Raw genomic sequence first — 18135 nt, forward strand, 5'->3', positions numbered from 1 at the left:
AGTTGATGGGAGAAGTACAAGAGGAAGGCCAAGGTTTGGGTGGATGGATGGAGTGAAGAAAGCTCTGGGTGATAGGAGGATAGATGTGAGAGAGGCAAGAGAGCATGCTAGAAATAGGAATGAATGGCGAGCGATTGTGACGCAGGTCCGGTAGGCCCTGCTGCTGCCTCCGATGCCTTAGATGACCGCGGTGGTAGCAGCAGTAGGGGATTCAGCATTATGAAGCTTCATCTGTGGTGGATAATGTGGGAGGTTGGGCTGTGGCACCCTAGCAGTACCAGCTGAACTCGGTTGAGTCCCTTGTTAGGCTGGAGGAACGTAGAGAGTAGAGGTCCCCTTTTTTGTTTTTGTTTCATTTGTTGATGTTGGCAACCCCCCAAAATTGGGGGAAGTGCCTTGGTATATGTATGTATGTATGTATTACTAGCCAAGCTACAACTCTAGTTGGCAAAGCAAGATGCTATAAGCCCAAGGGCTCCAATAGGGAAAAATAGCCCAGTGAGGAAAGGAAATAAGGAAATATATAAATGATGAGAACAAGTTAACAATAAATCCTTCTAAAACAGTAACAACGTCAAAGTAGTTATGTCCTATATAAACTATTAAGAACGTCAAAAACAGATATGTCATATATAAACTATAAAAAGACTCATGTCAGCCTGGTCAAGATAAAAATATTTGCTCCAACTTTGAACTTTTTAAGTTCTACTTATTCAACTGCCTGATTTGGAAGATCATTCCACAACTTGGTAACAGCTGAAATAAAACTTCTAGAATACTGTGTAGTATTGAGCCTCATGATGGAGAAGGCCTGGCTATTAGAATTAACTACCTGCCTAGTATTACGCACAGGATAGAATTGTCCAGGGAGATCTGAATGTAAAGGATGGTCAGAGTTATGAAAAATCTTATGCAACATGCATAATGAACTAATTGAACGATGGTGCCAAAGATTAATATCTAGATCAGTAATAAGAAATTTAATGGACCGTAAGTTAATAAGAAATGTAATAGACCGTAAGTTTCTGTCCAACAAATTAAGATGAGAATCAGCGTCTGAACACCAGACAGGAGAACAATACTCAAAACAAGGTAGAATGAAAGAATTAAAACACTTCAGAATAGATTGATCACCGAAAATCTTGTAAGACTTTCTCAATATGCCAATTTTTTGTGCAATTGAAGAAGAGACAGACCTAATATTTTCTCAAAAGTAAATCTGCTGTCGAGAATCACACCTAAAATTTTAAGAGTCATACAAATTTAAAGAAACTTTATCAATACTGAGGTCCGGATGTTGAGGAGCCAGCGTCCTTGACCTACTTACAATCATACTTTGAGTTTTGTTAGGATTCAACTTCATACCCTATAATTTGCACCATGCGCTAATTTTAGCTAAATCTCTATTAAGGGATTCACCAACCCCAGATCTACATTCAGGGGATGGAATTGATGCAAAGTGAGTAGCGTCATCTGCATATGCAATAAGCTTGTTTTCTAGGCCCAACCACATGTCGTGTACAGTATATATTATGAAAAGTAATGGGCCAAGAACACTACCCTGTGGAACACCGGATATCACATTCCTATACTCACTATGGTGCCCATCAACAACAACTCTTTGAGATCTTTTACTTAAAAAATCAGTAATAATGCTAAGAAACGACCCACCCACTCCCAACTGTTTGAGTTGGAAAATAAGGGCCTCATGATTAACACGGTCAAAGGCAGCACTAAAATCAAGGCCAATCATACGAACATCCTGACCACAATCAAGGGATTTCTGTACAGCACTGGAGATTGTAAGAAGGGCATCACATGCTTCAAGTCCTTTACGAAAACCAAATTGCAAACTAGGGAATAGATGATTACCTTCAACAAACCTATGAAGACTTTTTGCTAGAAGACGCTCAAAAACTAGATAATATGGGAGTTATGGAAATTGGGCGGTAATCAGTGGGACTTGAGCTACTGCAAACACATTTACATAGAGGAGTAACATTACCAATCCTCCAACAAGTGCTAAAAGCTCCTCTTCTTGCTAAATTGCGCAAAATAGCAGATAACTTTGGAGCTAAGAAATGTGCTGTCTTTATAAAAAACAATGGAAAAATACCATTTGGGTCTACACCTCCATAAGCATTAAGGTCCATCGACAGAGCTTTAATTTCACGAGATCGAAAAGCTAATCTAGTTAGTTTAGCCTCAGGAAAACATGAATGAGGAAGTTCAAGTTTTTCATTACTCTGTTTACTGTCAAAAACATCAGCCAAAATGGTTTCCTTTTTCTTTGGACAAAGAGTGACGGAGCCATCTGGTTTAAGTAAAGGAGGAACTGTTGTATCTACATCAAAGAGTGCAGATTTAAGGGTACACCACCATTTATGTTTCTGAGTTGTACCAGAAAGGGTTTCTTTTATGGTTAAATTGTACTCATTTCATTAAGAGTAGTTCTACTCAAACAACCCCACTTGGAAAGGTACCATCAACAATCTCCAAGCTCTTCATCTAACTGTCTTTATATTATCGGAAAACTCACAAGAGCTAGAGGCTTTTCGGAGGAGGCAGCTAGGGCTATTGCAAGTGCAAGAAGGACGTCTATTTTCTAGGTTTACCAATCTAAGTGGGAAGTTTTTAGAGAGTGGTGCAGAGTCAACTCTGTTTCCTCATCCAGTACCTCTATAACTCAGTTTACTGACTTCCTGTTATATCTTCGAAGGAAACATAATTTTTTCATCCTCTACCATCAAGGGATACAAGAGTATGTTAGCAACCGTATTCAGGCCAACACTTGGACCTTTCTAATGTTAAAGACCTACAGGAACTTCTCAAATCATTTGAAACATCAAAGCAATAGTTCCAGGATTCACCAGCTTGGAATCTGGATATAGTCCTGAAGTTCATTAAGAGTGACAGATTTGAGCCCTTGCATTCAGCTTCATTTAAGGACCTCACGATGAAGACTCTATTTTTGGTCAGTCTGGCGACAGCTAGAAGAGTCAATGGGATTCATGCTTTTAGTTAAAACGTTGGTTTTCTCGAGATACAAAGCTATCGGCTCATTGCAGTCAGGCTTTCTCGCCAAGAATGAACGCTCTTCTCAACTTTGGCCCATGTCTTTTGAGTTTCCGAACCTTTCGGATGTGGTTGGCGAGTAGTTGGAGAAGGGTCCTGTGTCCTGTAAGAGCCCTGAAGTTCTTCCTGGACTGAACAGAAAAGTTGCGAGGCAAGGCAGAAGCTCTTTAGTGCTCGGTTTAGAAGCCCTCGTAACAGAGGTCGAAGAATGCACTTCATTCTTCATCAGGCTCTTAATAAGAGAAACTCATGCATATTGCAGTAAGGTAGACCGCAAGCGTTTAAAAGTCAGACGCATGAAGTTAGAACTGTAGCAACTTCGGTGGCCTTCAAGCAGAATAGATCGTTGCAGAGCATTATGGACACAACCTTTTGGAGGAGTAAATCTGTGTTCGCTTCACATTATTTAAAACTTGTCCAGACTTTTTATGAGGACTGCTTCACTCTGGGACCGTTCGTAGCAACGAGTGCAGTAGTGGGGGAAGGATCCACCACTACATTCCCATAATCCTAATACCCTTTTCTTCTCTTGGAACTTTTGTATTTTTATGGGTGTTCGTGGAGATTGCAACAGTCTTCCACAATTATTGATTTTAGTCAGGTGGTCAATTTGTTCTTTAAGAGTGCCCGGAAGAAGGGTATTGGAGGAGGTCCTGTCACATAGAGGTTTTTAGACCAGTTTGACAGCTCCTAGAGGTCTTCAGCCCCCTGGGGTGATCGCTGGATCTCATAAGGAAAGCTGACATAATGAAAGAATTCATTGAAGTCAGCTTCCTTATCAGGTACGAACCCCTAAGCTTGTTTATTAACTCTTAAGTAAAATTCCAACAATGTTGGCTGTCTGTGACCCTCCACCAAAGGTGTCAATCAGCTATATATATAACTACCGGCTAAGTCAGATGTTTGAAAATATTTTCATAAAATAAATTTTTTAACATCCTTCCCCAGTAGTTATACATAATTTAATTCCCACCCTCCTCCTCTCTAGAGACTATGGGCATGGAAGATCTGAGGAATCATGGAATGGTTCAGGTACCTCGCTGGAGGGCGCGCAGGTGGTACACCTGGCTATCCAATCTGCGATTGCCGTGAGTTTTGAAATTTCTGCCGGATGTCAGGGACGTATAGCTATATATATAACTACCGGGTAAGTATGTTCAAAAATTTATTTTATTATGAAAATATCATATGTGTTTTCTTATTTTTGGATTAGGGTCATAATTGGAAGTTTGGTCATAGTAGTTCACAAAGAATTAGAACCAAATCTAATACAAGAATTGAGAGTGAAGGTAAACTAAAAAAATCAAACCATTATTCTCTAGTCTTGGGTAGTGCATAGCTTCTGTACCATGGTCTTCCACCGACTTGGGTTAGAGTTCTCTTGCTTGAAGGTACACTCAGGATCATCATTTTATGTCTCCTTATTTTCTTTTATCACTGGGCTATGTTCCCTATTGTAGCCTTTGGGCTTGTAGCAAGTTGCTTATTCAACTAGCATTGTAGCTTAGCTAGTAACGATAATAATAATAACGCAGTTAAGCCTATATCCCCAATTTTTTTTTTAGAAGTCTTTATGTTGAAAGCGATTTAGCAATAGCTAATCAATATCTTGAAGAATATTGGTTTGCTTATGAATATTGCTAGGCTCTAGGCCCCATGGGACTGCAGGGTTATGGTTTAATCAATTTTGAGTTCAGTTTGTATATGGTGTTTTAATATAGTAATCGATATGGAATCAATGAAAATTATGGTTTACTTCAAGAAGATTCACTTCCAGACAATATACAGTCTAGTATTTTGAATATCTTTTGTAAATAATCTGGAATCTCACATTTCAAACTACTTAACCTTAGTATATTACTTTTAATTAGAGTTATCTTATCTTTTTCCTTCACTGGTGTCCCACCTCCACCAGAGCATGGGAATCAGCAATATAAACATCAGAGGATGTTAATAAAAATAAAAAGGATTTTCATAGTAGAATTTCTTGTTTCTATACTCACCTAATGTTCAAATACATGTCCACCCTCCTTCCTACTGCCTTGGGGTATCAAGGAGATAGGGATAATTTAGATTTTGAAACTAGTGTAAAGGGGCAAAGAGACACTGGCGCGGGGATCAGTTGTGGCCTTCTTACCATTCACTTTACTAAGGGCCTGTTAGTTGAAGGGAAAGAAAATGGAAAATTTTTTAATCTTTAAAAATTATACGGGTATTGTAGATTAAATCAAGCTTCTGGAGAATAAGCAATATGAGAACCAAGTCAGTATAGAAATAATACATTTTATTACATAAAAATTTTGTGTTTTGTATACAAGATTGTTAACTTTTATATTGTACCATATTTACATTGATTAAGTGAAGTACTGTACTCTTTTTACAGACATGCCGCTCTTATATACGGTGATTTCCCGTGGTACGACAGTTTTGTCCCGCTATGCAACATGTGCCGGGAACTTTGCTGAGGTTACAGAACAAATTTTAGCCAAGATTCAGCCTGGAGAAACCGGTCGACTGACGTATTCTCATGCGTCTTACCTATTTCATTATGTTGCCCAGGATGGAATTATCTATCTTTGCATTACAGATGATGTGAGTTCTCTTGGAATTATAGTATAAGTTTCATTAATGAATTTTGTGCATGTGGAACTTTGTATATTTGTATTTTCTTCCTCAAAGAAACTTTTGTGTATGCCTTGATTGCTTTTTATCATTTTTTGACACCTGTTTATTTCATATATATATATATATATATATATATATATATATATATATATATATATATATATGTATATATATATATATATATATATATATATATATATATATATATATATATATATATATATATATATATATATATATTTATATATCTATATATATATTTTTGTCATTATTATTATTATTATTATTATTATTATTATTATTATTATTATCATCATCATCATTAATAATAATATATATTTCTAGCCAGATATGTGCTCTTAATTATGTACGAGAGATCATTTTGATACGGTTGGTTTCCTTGTGTTATGTAGCATTAATAGATTTTAATGATGTTTTATATTACAGTATGTGTGTGTGTGTATATATATATTTTAGGGCTCAGGGCACATCGTCCTGATGGAAGTTCCTATAAGGTAGCTTCCTTGGATATATTTGACTACGGTGATATTCCCAGAGAATTTTACCTTAAGGTATTCAGAATTCTAACTCCTGGAGCAAATATCCCTAATTAATTCTTATAGGGATATTGCGTAATATCAGAGGACGTATTCTTGACACGCCACATAGCTATCTTCACCCCGAATAGCGTTAACGCTTTGAGAGGGAAAAGTGGCAAGAAAACGAAAACAAAAGGAGAGCCGTTATTAAGGTACCTCTCCTTCATGTTTCGAGTCAGTATCTGACGTCATCAATGGCGCCATCTTATTCCTTATAGCGTAGCTCTATTGCTCAGTGATTCCCTTGTGTTCTCTCGTAATTTTGGATTACAGTATATTCAACGTTATGATGCTTTCTCCAGCCTCTTCTGCCTCTGGAAAGTTGAGTATTATCTTTACTATGTATAAATGTAAGCTCTTGTCGTTTTGGAATTAAATCAGAAGTGATATTAACGTAAACAAGAGCTGTTGCCTACCGGAGGCGTCATGGACGCTGTCGCTCGCTATGCATGTGTCATTTGGTTAGCCAGAGCGACGTTCCCGGTCCTAATGCTTTAATAAATTTAGCTATTTAGCTTTACAATAGGAATTCTTTATACTATGCCGTTAGTATTTATCAGTTTCGGCGATTTAGGTAACCGATCCTCGCTTACGCCAGGCTTAGTAGCCTAGGCATTTTGCTTTTAGTACTTTCATGCATGATATAAGAGTTTTTCTTGTGTGATAATTTTATTGAAGCTATAGGCATATTTTATACATGTAAGATATTGTTGAATATTTCTTCTTCCAAGATTGTATACGAGAGTTTCGGTGATTGAGGTAATCGATTCTCACCGCGCCTATGGGGCTTTAGTGTACTTTCGCACACTCCCCGATTGTTCTTTTCCCCTCTGGAGGTCTAAGATTAATCCCTCTTTCCCTCTGATTTAGCCTAGGCCTTTGACTGAATAGTATTCAGGTAAAACTTTACTGGGTTGGTTCTGTCTTGATCCTGCAACCAGAGTGACTGGTTTGGGCTCGGTCAGAACATCAGAGTATTTTATCTGGGGTCTGTAGCTGCCTAGCAGAGCAAATGAGATTCCTTTGCTAGGTTAGGCTACAGATATAGGAGGCTAAACCTCCCTAGGCCACATCTGAAGGTTTCTGTTCGAGATGATTCCCTCTTTGTGTGGTTTAGCAGACAAGTCCTGTGCTGTTATCTTTAGGCTGGAGAATGAGATTTTCCATTGCCTGGGGAAATAGCAGCACCAAACTTCGTTCTTGTATGGCTGGAGATGGCAAGTGCTGCCAACCTCCTTGTTATATTGGACGACCCTAGGCTAGGATGAGCTTTCTTAGCCACTGGGGTTAGTCTCATACTGGAACAGAGTTTGTAGGACCCTCACTCTGTTGAGTGAACTTCAGACCTCTCTTGGTCCACCATCCATATGGTTGCTGGTAGAGCCCGGCATGTTACGGATGGATGGAAGCTTGAATGTTACATTCTCCCCTTCCAATTGTTCACTCTTTCTGGATGGAAGGCAGTAAGGCAGTGCCAGCTACAGCCTTGCATCCATGCTGTTCTCTCTTGTTAGTGTTTAGTACCTTATAGTCCCCGGCAGCCGGGTGGGTGGTGGTTCTCTGGTAAGAAATATCTGCTGGCCGGCACAGGTTATTACCTGCCATGGCCGGCCGGCGGCTGGCTGCACACCTTCAGCTCTGCCGGCCACTATGATTAGTGGCCGGCAGCCAGGGTGCAGTCGGCTGCCGGCATATTATGAACTGCCGGCCGACACTTGGAAACCAGTGATCTGCGGCCCATTAATTCAAAGGTAGTATACTTTTGAACTGAACCCAGGTACTGTATATGTCGGCCAGCACGGCAGTATATGATATACAGTAGCCAGTATTTTGCAGTATAGTATATAATGCAAGTAGAAAACTACAGTATAGAGTATACTGTAACACTAAGTTTTTTCCAACATACATTGTGTTGTCATGTACAGCCTATTGTGAGACCACTCACCCTAAGGAAAGTGAGTTCTTTCTTTAATTTAAATAAAAATCCCTTATATTAAAACTTCTGATTACTGGTGTGAGTTACACTGGAGTATCCTTTTAGGATAATAATTCCAAAGGTTTTTCTAGAAGTAGAATTAACCTTAGTTTTAATATTTTGGGAGGTCACAGCAATTGGCTGAGCAGGAAATACAAGTATGTGTCTTTCCTTCTTTCCTTTCTAGCTTAACTATTATAAGCTATGGAAAACAATAATAATAAGTTTTAGACTTAATCTTGTGATATTTTTTCACTGGATACTCCTTAGACTCTCTTCTCTTTACAGGAGGACCACCCGAAGTGCGGGAGTATGTTTTGCAACGTCCGCAGCAAGAACTTCTGCGGACATGAGTTGTGCAGGAGGCACGCACCCTGCCCAATCTCCAAAGGCGATCTCAGGTATTGGGACCCTCAGGTATGTAGCATTTGTACTAACCTGATTACTGAGGCTTTTGACACCCCTAAGTCAGCTGAGTCAAGGGATGCAGTTAGGGAAAAGCTGCGAAATTGGGTACAGGGTTTTCAGAAAAACACCATGGGGCCTTATTTTCCAAGTGAGAAGATGCGGGCTTATCTTTTTCCCAGGGCATCTGAGGATGCAGTGATTCCACAGCCTCATGCAGAGATCCCTATAGTCCAGATTCCGGTAGATTCGGAAGTCTTGGACGCTCTACAAGACATCCAACTGGACGATAGGATGTCAGAAGTGTCAGAGTACACGGAGAAGGACCTTCTCGCGGAAGATCAGGAGGAACAGACCCAAGCTTCCGAAATCGAAGAGGAAGAGGTTGACACGGTGTTGGTCTCATCGGTTCCGGCCCCAGAACCGATTCCCTTGACTTTGCCTGCTATCCCAGAGGAACTGGGAAGGACTCTTTCTTCTATTGTTGAGATGATTCAACAAATGCAGAAGAAAAATGATGAAAAGGAAGTTGCGATGAAGCTGGAGATGCGCAGACTCGCAGCATCATGCGGGCCCCAGAAGAAGCTCAGCGTGAAGGATTTCCCATTGTGTTCGGACGCAAATCCTTGGAAATATGCTGAACACATGACGATGACAACTGGCAAAATTGTCATTTTGGAGAAGCTGGGGTCAGTCCCCCTTGACGAGGTGGAATTCTGGCCCAGCAAGGAGTCTTAACCGGACTGCTATGTGCGTCTCAGGAAAGAGCCATCCTCAAAGGAGGAAATGGAGCCAAAGGAGGTCATAGTCTTTGACCACGGTAAAGCACAGGCTTTACTCTCTTGCTCAATGAAAGAGAGGGGCTTCTCTAACTCAAAGGTACATGCGTTGAGTAAGAAGCACCCCTCCTTTGTGGCTTCTCCATCTAGAGCCTTCCCCTTTATGGAGAAAGGGTACAAGGCAGCCTTAAAGGCAGTTGAGGCAGGGAAGCCATGTCCGTCGTTGGACGAGTTCAAGCCTTTATCCCTGGCCTTGCCTATGGACCAAAAAGACTGGAAGGACATCCACCTTACCTTCTCAATCGGGAAGTTGGAAGCAGATATTGCCGGACGTCAGTTCGGTGAGGACCTTCCAAAGCTGTCCGAGTTTCTCTTGCGTAGGGAGCAAAAGACAAAAGAAAGACTTGCTGCATCTATGTCCCTTCAGACCACTCTGGAAACGATAGCAAGCGACCCCAAAAATCAGGAGATGTTTATGGTAGTGGCCAAAACCCATTTGGCCACTGTGACCAAAGATCTGTATAGTTTTATTAAAGCTAGGAGAGCTTGTAGAGAGTTCGTGTTCGCTTCGACTGCGGTGAGACACGAACCTAGAAAACTGATCTCATCCAATATTTCGGGTAAGGACCTCTTCCCGAGTGAAGTTGTCAAAGAGGTAGTAGACAAGGCCGCCACGGAGAATAGGAACCTTCTCCAAAAGTGGGGCCTATCTCTCAAGAGAAAGTCTTCCCCGTATGAGGGTCCCCAACATAAGAGGTAGATGAAGAAGCCTAGGCGACCCTCTCGGCCGGCCAAGCCTTACAGACAGCAACAACAACAACAACTTCCTACGACCGCGGTGCCTTAGATGGTGGCACAACCTCCTACTACGTACCAGTTGGTACCTCATGCAGTAGCGACTCAGTCGCCTGTCTTTAACCCAGCTTTCGAAAGGCAGTCAGCGACCTTTCGTGCGAAAGCTAGGGGAGCAGCCAGAGGTTCCTCTAGACGCCCTTCAAGAGGAAGGGGATTCAGAGGAGGACGCGGTCAAGGAGGCAAGGCCTCAGGTCCACAGCAGAAGTGAAATGCTTCCGGTAGGAGGGAGACTGCACTTATTTCGGGATCGCTTGACCTTCGATCCCTGGGCCCACAGCCTAATCAAGAATGGCCTGGGTTGGAGTTGGAACAGCGCTCCACCCCTGTTCCCACAATTCTTCCAACACTCCACCCCCATCCGGGAAGAATATGTACGGGAAATGGAGAAAAGAGTAATTCGGAAAGTAAAGTTCATCAAGTTCCAAGAAAGGCTGTTTTGTGTTCTCAAGATAGACTCAGAAAAACTTAGAGTCATTCTGGACTTGTCGCCACTCAACAAGTTCATAGTAAACTCCAAGTTCAGGATGTTATCACTTCAACACATAAGGACCCTGTTGCCCAAACGGGCTTACACTGTCTCGATAGACTTGTCAGACGCTTATTGGCACGTTCCAGTCAATTGTCAACTCTCCCCCTACCTAGGGTTCAAGCTAAAACGAAGACTTTATGCCTTTAGAGCCATGCCCTTCGGGCTAAACATAGCCCCAAGGATATTCACGAAGCTTGCAAATGCAGTCGTTCATCAATTACGCCTAAAGGGTGTCCAAGTAGTGGCCTACCTGGACGATTGCCTGGTGTGGGCAGCATCCAAGACGGAGTGCATGCAGGCTTCCAAGAAATTAATTCAGTTCCTGGAACATCTAGGATTCAAGATCAATGCCAAAAAGTCTTGACTATCTCCGACTCAAAAGTTTCAGTGGTTGGGAATCCACTGGGATTTAAAGTCACATCAACTTTCCATTCCACTAAAGAAAAGGAACGAGATAGCGAGATCTGTCAAGAGCCTTCGGGAATCCAAACGGATATCAAGACGCAAACAGGAGAGAGTGCTGGGCTCTCTACAGTTTGCTTCAGTGACAGACCCAGTGCTACGAGCACAGCTAAAGGATGCAACAGGAGTTTGGAGAAGATACGCATCAAACACTCGAAGAGATCTGAAAAGACCATTACCGACTCGGTTGCGAACGCTTCTCAAGCCATGGTCCAAGGCCAAGCAATTGAAGAAATTGATACTTCTTCAACCACCTCCACCTTCAGTCATCATCCACACAGACGCTTCAAAGGAAGGATGGGGAGGTCACTCTCACCAAAGGAAAGTCCAAGGAGCTTGGTCCAGCTTATTCGAGACATTTTACATCAACTTTCTGGAGGCCATGGCAGTTCTTCTTACACTGAAGAAATTATCTCCTTGCCACTCGACCCACATAAGACTGGTTTTGGACAGCGAGGTGATAGTGAGATGCCTGAATCGTCAAGGTTCGAGATCACCTCAAATAAACCAAGTGATGTTGGCCATTTTCCGTTTGGCGGAAAAGAAGAGATGGCACTTGTCAGCAGTTCACCTCCAAGGGTTCTGCAACGTGACGGCGGACGCTCTATCCAGGTTCACACCAATAGAGTCAGAATGGTCCCTAGACGCAGGATCGTTCTCCTTCATCTTACGTCAAGTCCCGGAACTGAAGATAGACCTCTTTGCGATGAGCGACAAGAAGAACATACATTGTTATGTGGCCCCGTACGAGGATCCCCTAGCGGAAGCAGTGGACGCAATGTCCCTCGATTGAAACAGATGGTCCAGGATTTACCTGTTCCCTCCATCCAACTTTCTACTGAAGGTCCTCGACAAACTGAGATCACTCAAAGGGATGGCTGCGATAGGGGCTTACAAGTGGCTAAACAGCGTATGGTTCCATCTGGCATTGGAACTACGACTGAAGTTTGTGCCGTTGCCGGATCCAGTTCTGACTCAGCTAGTGCAGAAGTCGACTGTCTTCGCTTCATCACAGAAAACCCGCAACCTTCATCTCATGATTTTCTTTCCTTAGGGTAAAGAAAAGATTTGGAATCTCAAAGGACAGTATAGACTTTTTGGAAGAATATAAATCCAAATCTACCAGAAGACAATATGAATCGTCATGGAAGAAGTGGGTGTCTTTTGTCAAGGCAAAGAAGCCAAAAGAAATCTCGATGGACTTCTGTTCATCTTTCTTTATTAATCTTCATGAACAAGGTTTAGCAGCCAACACAATAACAATGTGTAAATCTGCCTTGATAAGACCTTTACTGTATGCCTTTCAGGTCGACTTCTCTAACGAAATCTTTAACAAGATTCCTAAGGCCTGTGCCAGACTCAGGCCAGCAGCGCCTCCGAAACTTATTTCATGGTTTCTGGATAAGGTTCTTCACTTTGCTTCTATGATGAACAACGACGAGTGCGCTTTGAAGGATTTGACTCTAAAAGTCATATTTCTATTTGCACTAGCCTCGGGGGCCAGAGTTATTGAAATAGTGGCCCTTTCGAGAGATGAAGGCCACATTCAGTTCCGGACCCAACGTTTCTTGCCAAAAATGAGCTACCCACCAAAAGGTGGGTTCCCTGGAGAATCTTCCCTCTGAAGGAAGATGTCTCTCTATGTCCAGTAGAGAGCTTAAAGGTCTATCTTCGTAGAACTTCAGACTTTAAGGGAGGACAGCTTTTTAGAGGAGAAACTTCAGGTTCAAACTTTGTCTCTGAAACAACTAAGGGCGAAGATCACTTACTTTATTCGAAGAGCGGATCCGGACAGTACACCTGCAGGTCATGATCCGAGAAAAAAGGGATTTTGACAAAGGAAAAATCTATTTCTGGGGAGAGACCTGTGACGCCCGGTGAAAAGGGTCCTTCTTACACTTTTCTAATATAAATCTTCCAAATATACTAGAGAAAGATAAAGCATGGAATGCAGAGGTTACAACCCTCGCGCGAACACCTTGTTGGTGTCGTGTATTTATCAAGGGCGTGTGGAAACCACTATTCACAGGCTGTCTTCCATTTAGATAATCCCTTCATCAAAGGGGAGGGCCGTGACAGGCCCTAGAGAATACAGTTGGGCTACGCCACCGACACCTACTACTCGCGCTCTCCAGGTCATCCTTCTGCAAGAACATATGGCTTGGCAAGGAAAGGGTGGGTCCGTACAAAAATAACTGGGAAGGGTTTCACCGGGCGTCACAGGTCTCTCCCCAGAAATAGATTTTTCCTTTGTCAAAATCCCTTTTCTGGGTCGATCTGTGATGGCCGGTGAAAAAGTACCAGAGAATGCCTTCCAAGCCCAACAAAGTAATGAAGCGAAGACAGTCGACTTCTGTACTTGTTGAGTCAGTACTTGGTCCGGCAGAGGGACCAGCTTCAGCTTCAATACCAGAGGGAACCAGTTGTTCTTTGGCCACTTGGGCTCCACTAGAGCTGCCATTCCCTGAAAGGATCTCAGCTTATTGAGGACCTTCATTGAGAGGTTGGTTGGAGTGAACAGGTAAATCCAGTTCCATTTGTTCCAGTCGAGGGACTTGGCGTCCACTGCTTCTGCTAGAGGGTCCTCGTATGGGGCCACGTAACGAGGTAGTTTCTTGTTGTCGCTCGTCGCGAAGAGGTCGATCTGCAGTTCTGGACTTGATGTAAGATGAAGGAGAATTATCCTGCATCTAGGGACCATTCTGACTCTATTGGCGTGAGCCTGGATAGAGCATCCGCTGTCACATTGCGGAACCCTTGAAGGTGAACTGCTGATAAATGCCATCTCTTCATTTCCGCTAAGCAGAAGATGGCCAACATCACTTGGTTGATTTGGGGTGATCTTGAACCTTGACAATTCAAACATCTCACTATCACCTCGCTGTCTAAGATCAGTCTTATATGGACTGAATGTCGAGGGGACAGTTTCTTCAGCGTGAGAAAGACTGCCATGGCTTCCAAAACGTTGATGTGGAAGGTCTTGAATAGGGAAGACCAAGTCCCTTGGACTTTCCGATGGTGAGAGTGACCTCCCCAACTTTCCATTGATGCATCCGTATGGAGGATGACTGAAGGTAGAGGTGGTTGCAAGGGCACAGACCTTTTCAGGTTCTTGGCCTTCGACCATGGCTTGAGAAGCGATCATAGTCGAGTCAGTATCGGTCTTCTTAGATCTCTTCGAGCGTTTGTTGTGTATCTTCTCCAGACTCCTGATGCATCCTTTAGCTGTGCTCTTACCACCGGGTCTGTCACTGATGAAAACTGAAGAGAACCCAGTACTCTCTCCTGTTGGCGTGTTGATATCCTGTTGGATTTCATTAGTCTCTTGACAGATCCCGCTATCTCTCTCCTCTTCCCTGGGGGAATGGAGAGACGGTGTGACTTTAAGTTCCAATGATTTCCTAGCCATTGAAACTCCTGAGCTGGAGATAATCGAGACTTCTTGACGTTGATCTTGAATCCCAGATGTTCCGGGAATTGGATCACTTTCTTGGATGCTTGCATGCACTCCGTCCCGGATGCTGCCCACACCAGCCAGTCGTCCAGATAGGCTACTACCTGGACACCTTCTAGGCGTAGTTGTTGAACGACTGCATCTGCAAGCTTTGTAAAAATCCTTTGGGCTATGTTAGTCCAAAGGGCATGGCTCTGAAGATGTATTTCTTCTGTAGCCTGAATCCTAGGTAGGAGGAGAGTGGGCGATTGATTGGAATATGCCAATAGGCATCTGCCATGTCTATCGAGACTGTGTACGCCCTTTTTGGCAGCAGGGTCCTTATGTGTTGAAGGGTTAACATCCTGAACTTGTTGTTTTCTATGAACTTGTTGAGTGGCGACAAGTCCAGAATGACTCTGAGTTTGTCTGAGTCCTTCCTTGGAATTTGATGGACTTTGCCCTCCTTATTACCCGTCTTCCAGGACGGGGGTGGAGTGTTGGAAGAATTGAGGAAATGATGGTGGAGCTGTCCTCCAGCTCCATCCTAGTCAGTTCTTGATTAGGTTGTGGCCCCAAGGATCGAAGGTCCAGCGATCCTGAAATTGTTGGAGTCTTCCTCCTACCGGAAGCATCTCATTACTTCGACTGTCCGGAGGACTTGCCTCCTTGACCTCGTCCTCCCTTACCCCCTCTTCCTCTTGGAGGGTATCTAGAGGAGCCCCTTTTCGACCGTGTACCTTTAGGACGAAAGGTAGTGGTCTGCCTCTCATTTGCAGGCTGAAATGCTGGTGACTGGGCAACTAGCTGCTGAGGCACCATCTGGTAAGTCGGCTGGGGTTGTGCCACCATCTGGGGCACCCCAGTCATGGGAACTGCGGGAAGTTGTTGCTGCTGCTGTTGTCTGACAGGGCGAGAGAGCAACCTAGGTCTCTTCGTCTTCCTCTTTGGTTGGTGACCATCTTCCAGGGAAAACTTTCTCTTCGCCGACATGCCCCACTTCTGGAGAACATTCCTATTCTCCTTGGCAGCCTTGTCCACTACTTCCTTGACCACTTCACTCGGGAAGAGGTCTTTTCCCCAGATATTGGAGGTTATCAGCTTCCTGGGTTTGTGTTTCACTGCAGCCGAAGCAAACACGAACTGCCTACATCCCCGTCTGGCTTTTACAAAGCCATATAGGTCCTTGACCAGTGTAGCCAAATGTGATTTGGCGACGACCATGTACATATCTGGGGATCTGTTGTTGCTTGCCATTGCCTCCAAGGTAATCTGGAGGGGCATGGATGCAGCAAGTCTCTCCTTTGTCTCTTGCTCCCTTCGCAAGAGAAAACAGACAACTTAGGGAGGTTTTCACTGAACTGGCGTCCAGCAATATCCGCCTCCAACTTCCCAACTGAGAAGGTAAGGTGGATTTCCTTCCAGTCGTTCCCGTCCGTAGGCAGGGCTAGGGACAAGGGTCTACAATCCTCGAGTGTAGGACAAGGCTTGCCTGCGTCCACCGCCTTCATGACTGCCTTAAACCCTTTTGCCGTTGAGGGAAAGTCTAGTTTAGCTGGATCAAGAAAAGATGGGTGTGTCTTGCTAAGGGCTGGCACTTTCAAATTAGTGAAGCCCTTTTCTTTCAGGTTACTTGCCAACAGAGCCTGAGCTTTTTCACAGCCAAGCACTGTGACCTCTTTGGTTTTGTCTCCTCCTTGGACACAGGTTCCGCCTTCAAGCGGACAAAGCAGTCTGGGTAAGACTTAAAGCGGGGCCAAAAGTCAACATCCTCTATGATGACAGTCCCCAGCTTCTCTGAAATGAAAATCTTCCCGTTGGTGAAAGGCATGTATTCCGCATGCCTCCAAGGGTTCACGTCAGAGCAAGGAGGAAGATCTTTCACGTTGAATCTCCTCTGATACCCACGGGACGCGGCGAGGTGGTCCATCCTTCTCCTCAATTCAGCGTCCCTTTCTTCGTTCTGCTTACGAAGACTTTCCATCATAGACATGAGACTAGCCAAAGCTTTATCCATGTCATCAGATGGAGGAGCAGAAGACGTAGAGGGTACTGGTTCTGGGGCCGGAACCGATGAAACGGACTCCGATTCAACGTCGTCCTCTTCAGTCTCGGGAGCCAGGGTATACTCCTCTTCTAGACCTTTCGCTAGGAGGTCTTTTTCGGTGTCATCGGACACCTCCGACATCCTCTCATCTAGGTGGATGTCCTTCATCACGTCAGAAACATCCGTATCTACGGATATCTGGAAACAAGGGATCTCAGGTGGAGGCTGGGGTATAACAGCATCCACAGACGCCATAGGGAAGAGACAGGCACGCATCTGTTCATTCGGAAGGTAAGGCCCCGTGGCATTCTTCTGGAAGCTACAAACTCATCTGCGCAGCTTACTCTGTGCTGCATCCCTTGACTCCGCTGTCTTGGGGTCATCAAAAGTCTCAGTAACCAAGGCCTTGCACACATTGCAGTCTTGGGGGTCCCAGTACTTTAGAGGTCCCTTGGAGATGGAACAGAGAGAGTGAGCCCTGCACTCTACATGGCCACAGAAGTCCTTGCTCCTCACATTGCAAAAGACTCTCTGGCACTTGGGATGGTCCTCCTGTAAAGAGAGGAAAACTAAATGAGTATGCAGTGGTTCATCTCACCTGATAAACTATATAGATATTATTATTAATATTTTTGCATATAACTTAGGATAGATAAGCTAGAAAAGAATTAGGAAAGACACATACTTGTGTTTCCTGTCCAGCCAATTGCTGCGACCTCCCCCAAAATTAAAACCTAGAGTTTTCCTATTCAGGAAACCCAATGGAAGAATTCTAACTCGTAAGGATAGATAAGTGTAACTTAACACTGACTTTCCAAAGGTTTTAATAATGAGAGTAAATTGTAACTGATCATCTATCAGTTTGTGGAAAGAAATCTTTTCTTTCCATATATAATTGGTCTCAACAATAGACTGTGCATGGATACACAGGGGTATGTTGGAAAATAATTACTGTATGATATGTACTATAGTTTTCTGTCTGCAGTATGATCTATAATGCAAATATACTGACTACTGTATAATCATATACTGTAGTTTTAGCCGGCATGTTGCCGACCAGGCTAGCACCTAGCGGCACAATCCAGCCGGCGCCTTGCCGGCTGGGGTAGTGTTGGCGCACCAGTCCAGCTGGTGCCTTGCCGGCTGGGCTAGTGGCCAGTAGCATCAACCTGGCCGGCATCTGCCGGCAAGGTTAGTCCAGCCGGGCTAGTGTCAGCGCACCAGTCTATGGGGTAGTGGCTGGCACCTGCCGGCTAGGTTATTACCCGGCGGCACTAGCCGATAGAGAGAGAGAAAGCAAGGAGTGAAGGGTACCTTATTGAATGTATATTAACAGTAAATAAGGGTGTAA

The 18135-nt window shown here is 43.7% G+C and overlaps 1 protein-coding gene across 2 annotated transcripts in view; it reads left to right on the forward strand.

The window, feature by feature from the left end:
• Positions 1 to 18135, forward strand: part of Vamp7 (Vesicle-associated membrane protein 7) — a 221940-nt gene that overhangs the window by 76250 nt on the left and 127555 nt on the right. For both annotated transcript variants that reach the window (XR_011044296.1, XM_068372401.1), the window contains exon 2: positions 5459 to 5667. Coding sequence is in view for 1 of the 2 variants with exons in the window: in XM_068372401.1 (XP_068228502.1) it covers positions 5461 to 5667 (207 nt within the window). In the remaining variant the exon portion in view is untranslated. The remainder of the gene's footprint in view (positions 1 to 5458; positions 5668 to 18135) is intronic.

The sequence above is a fragment of the Palaemon carinicauda genome, chromosome 4 (assembly GCF_036898095.1).
Source record: "Palaemon carinicauda isolate YSFRI2023 chromosome 4, ASM3689809v2, whole genome shotgun sequence".
NCBI classification, from domain to species: Eukaryota; Metazoa; Arthropoda; class Malacostraca; order Decapoda; family Palaemonidae; genus Palaemon; species Palaemon carinicauda.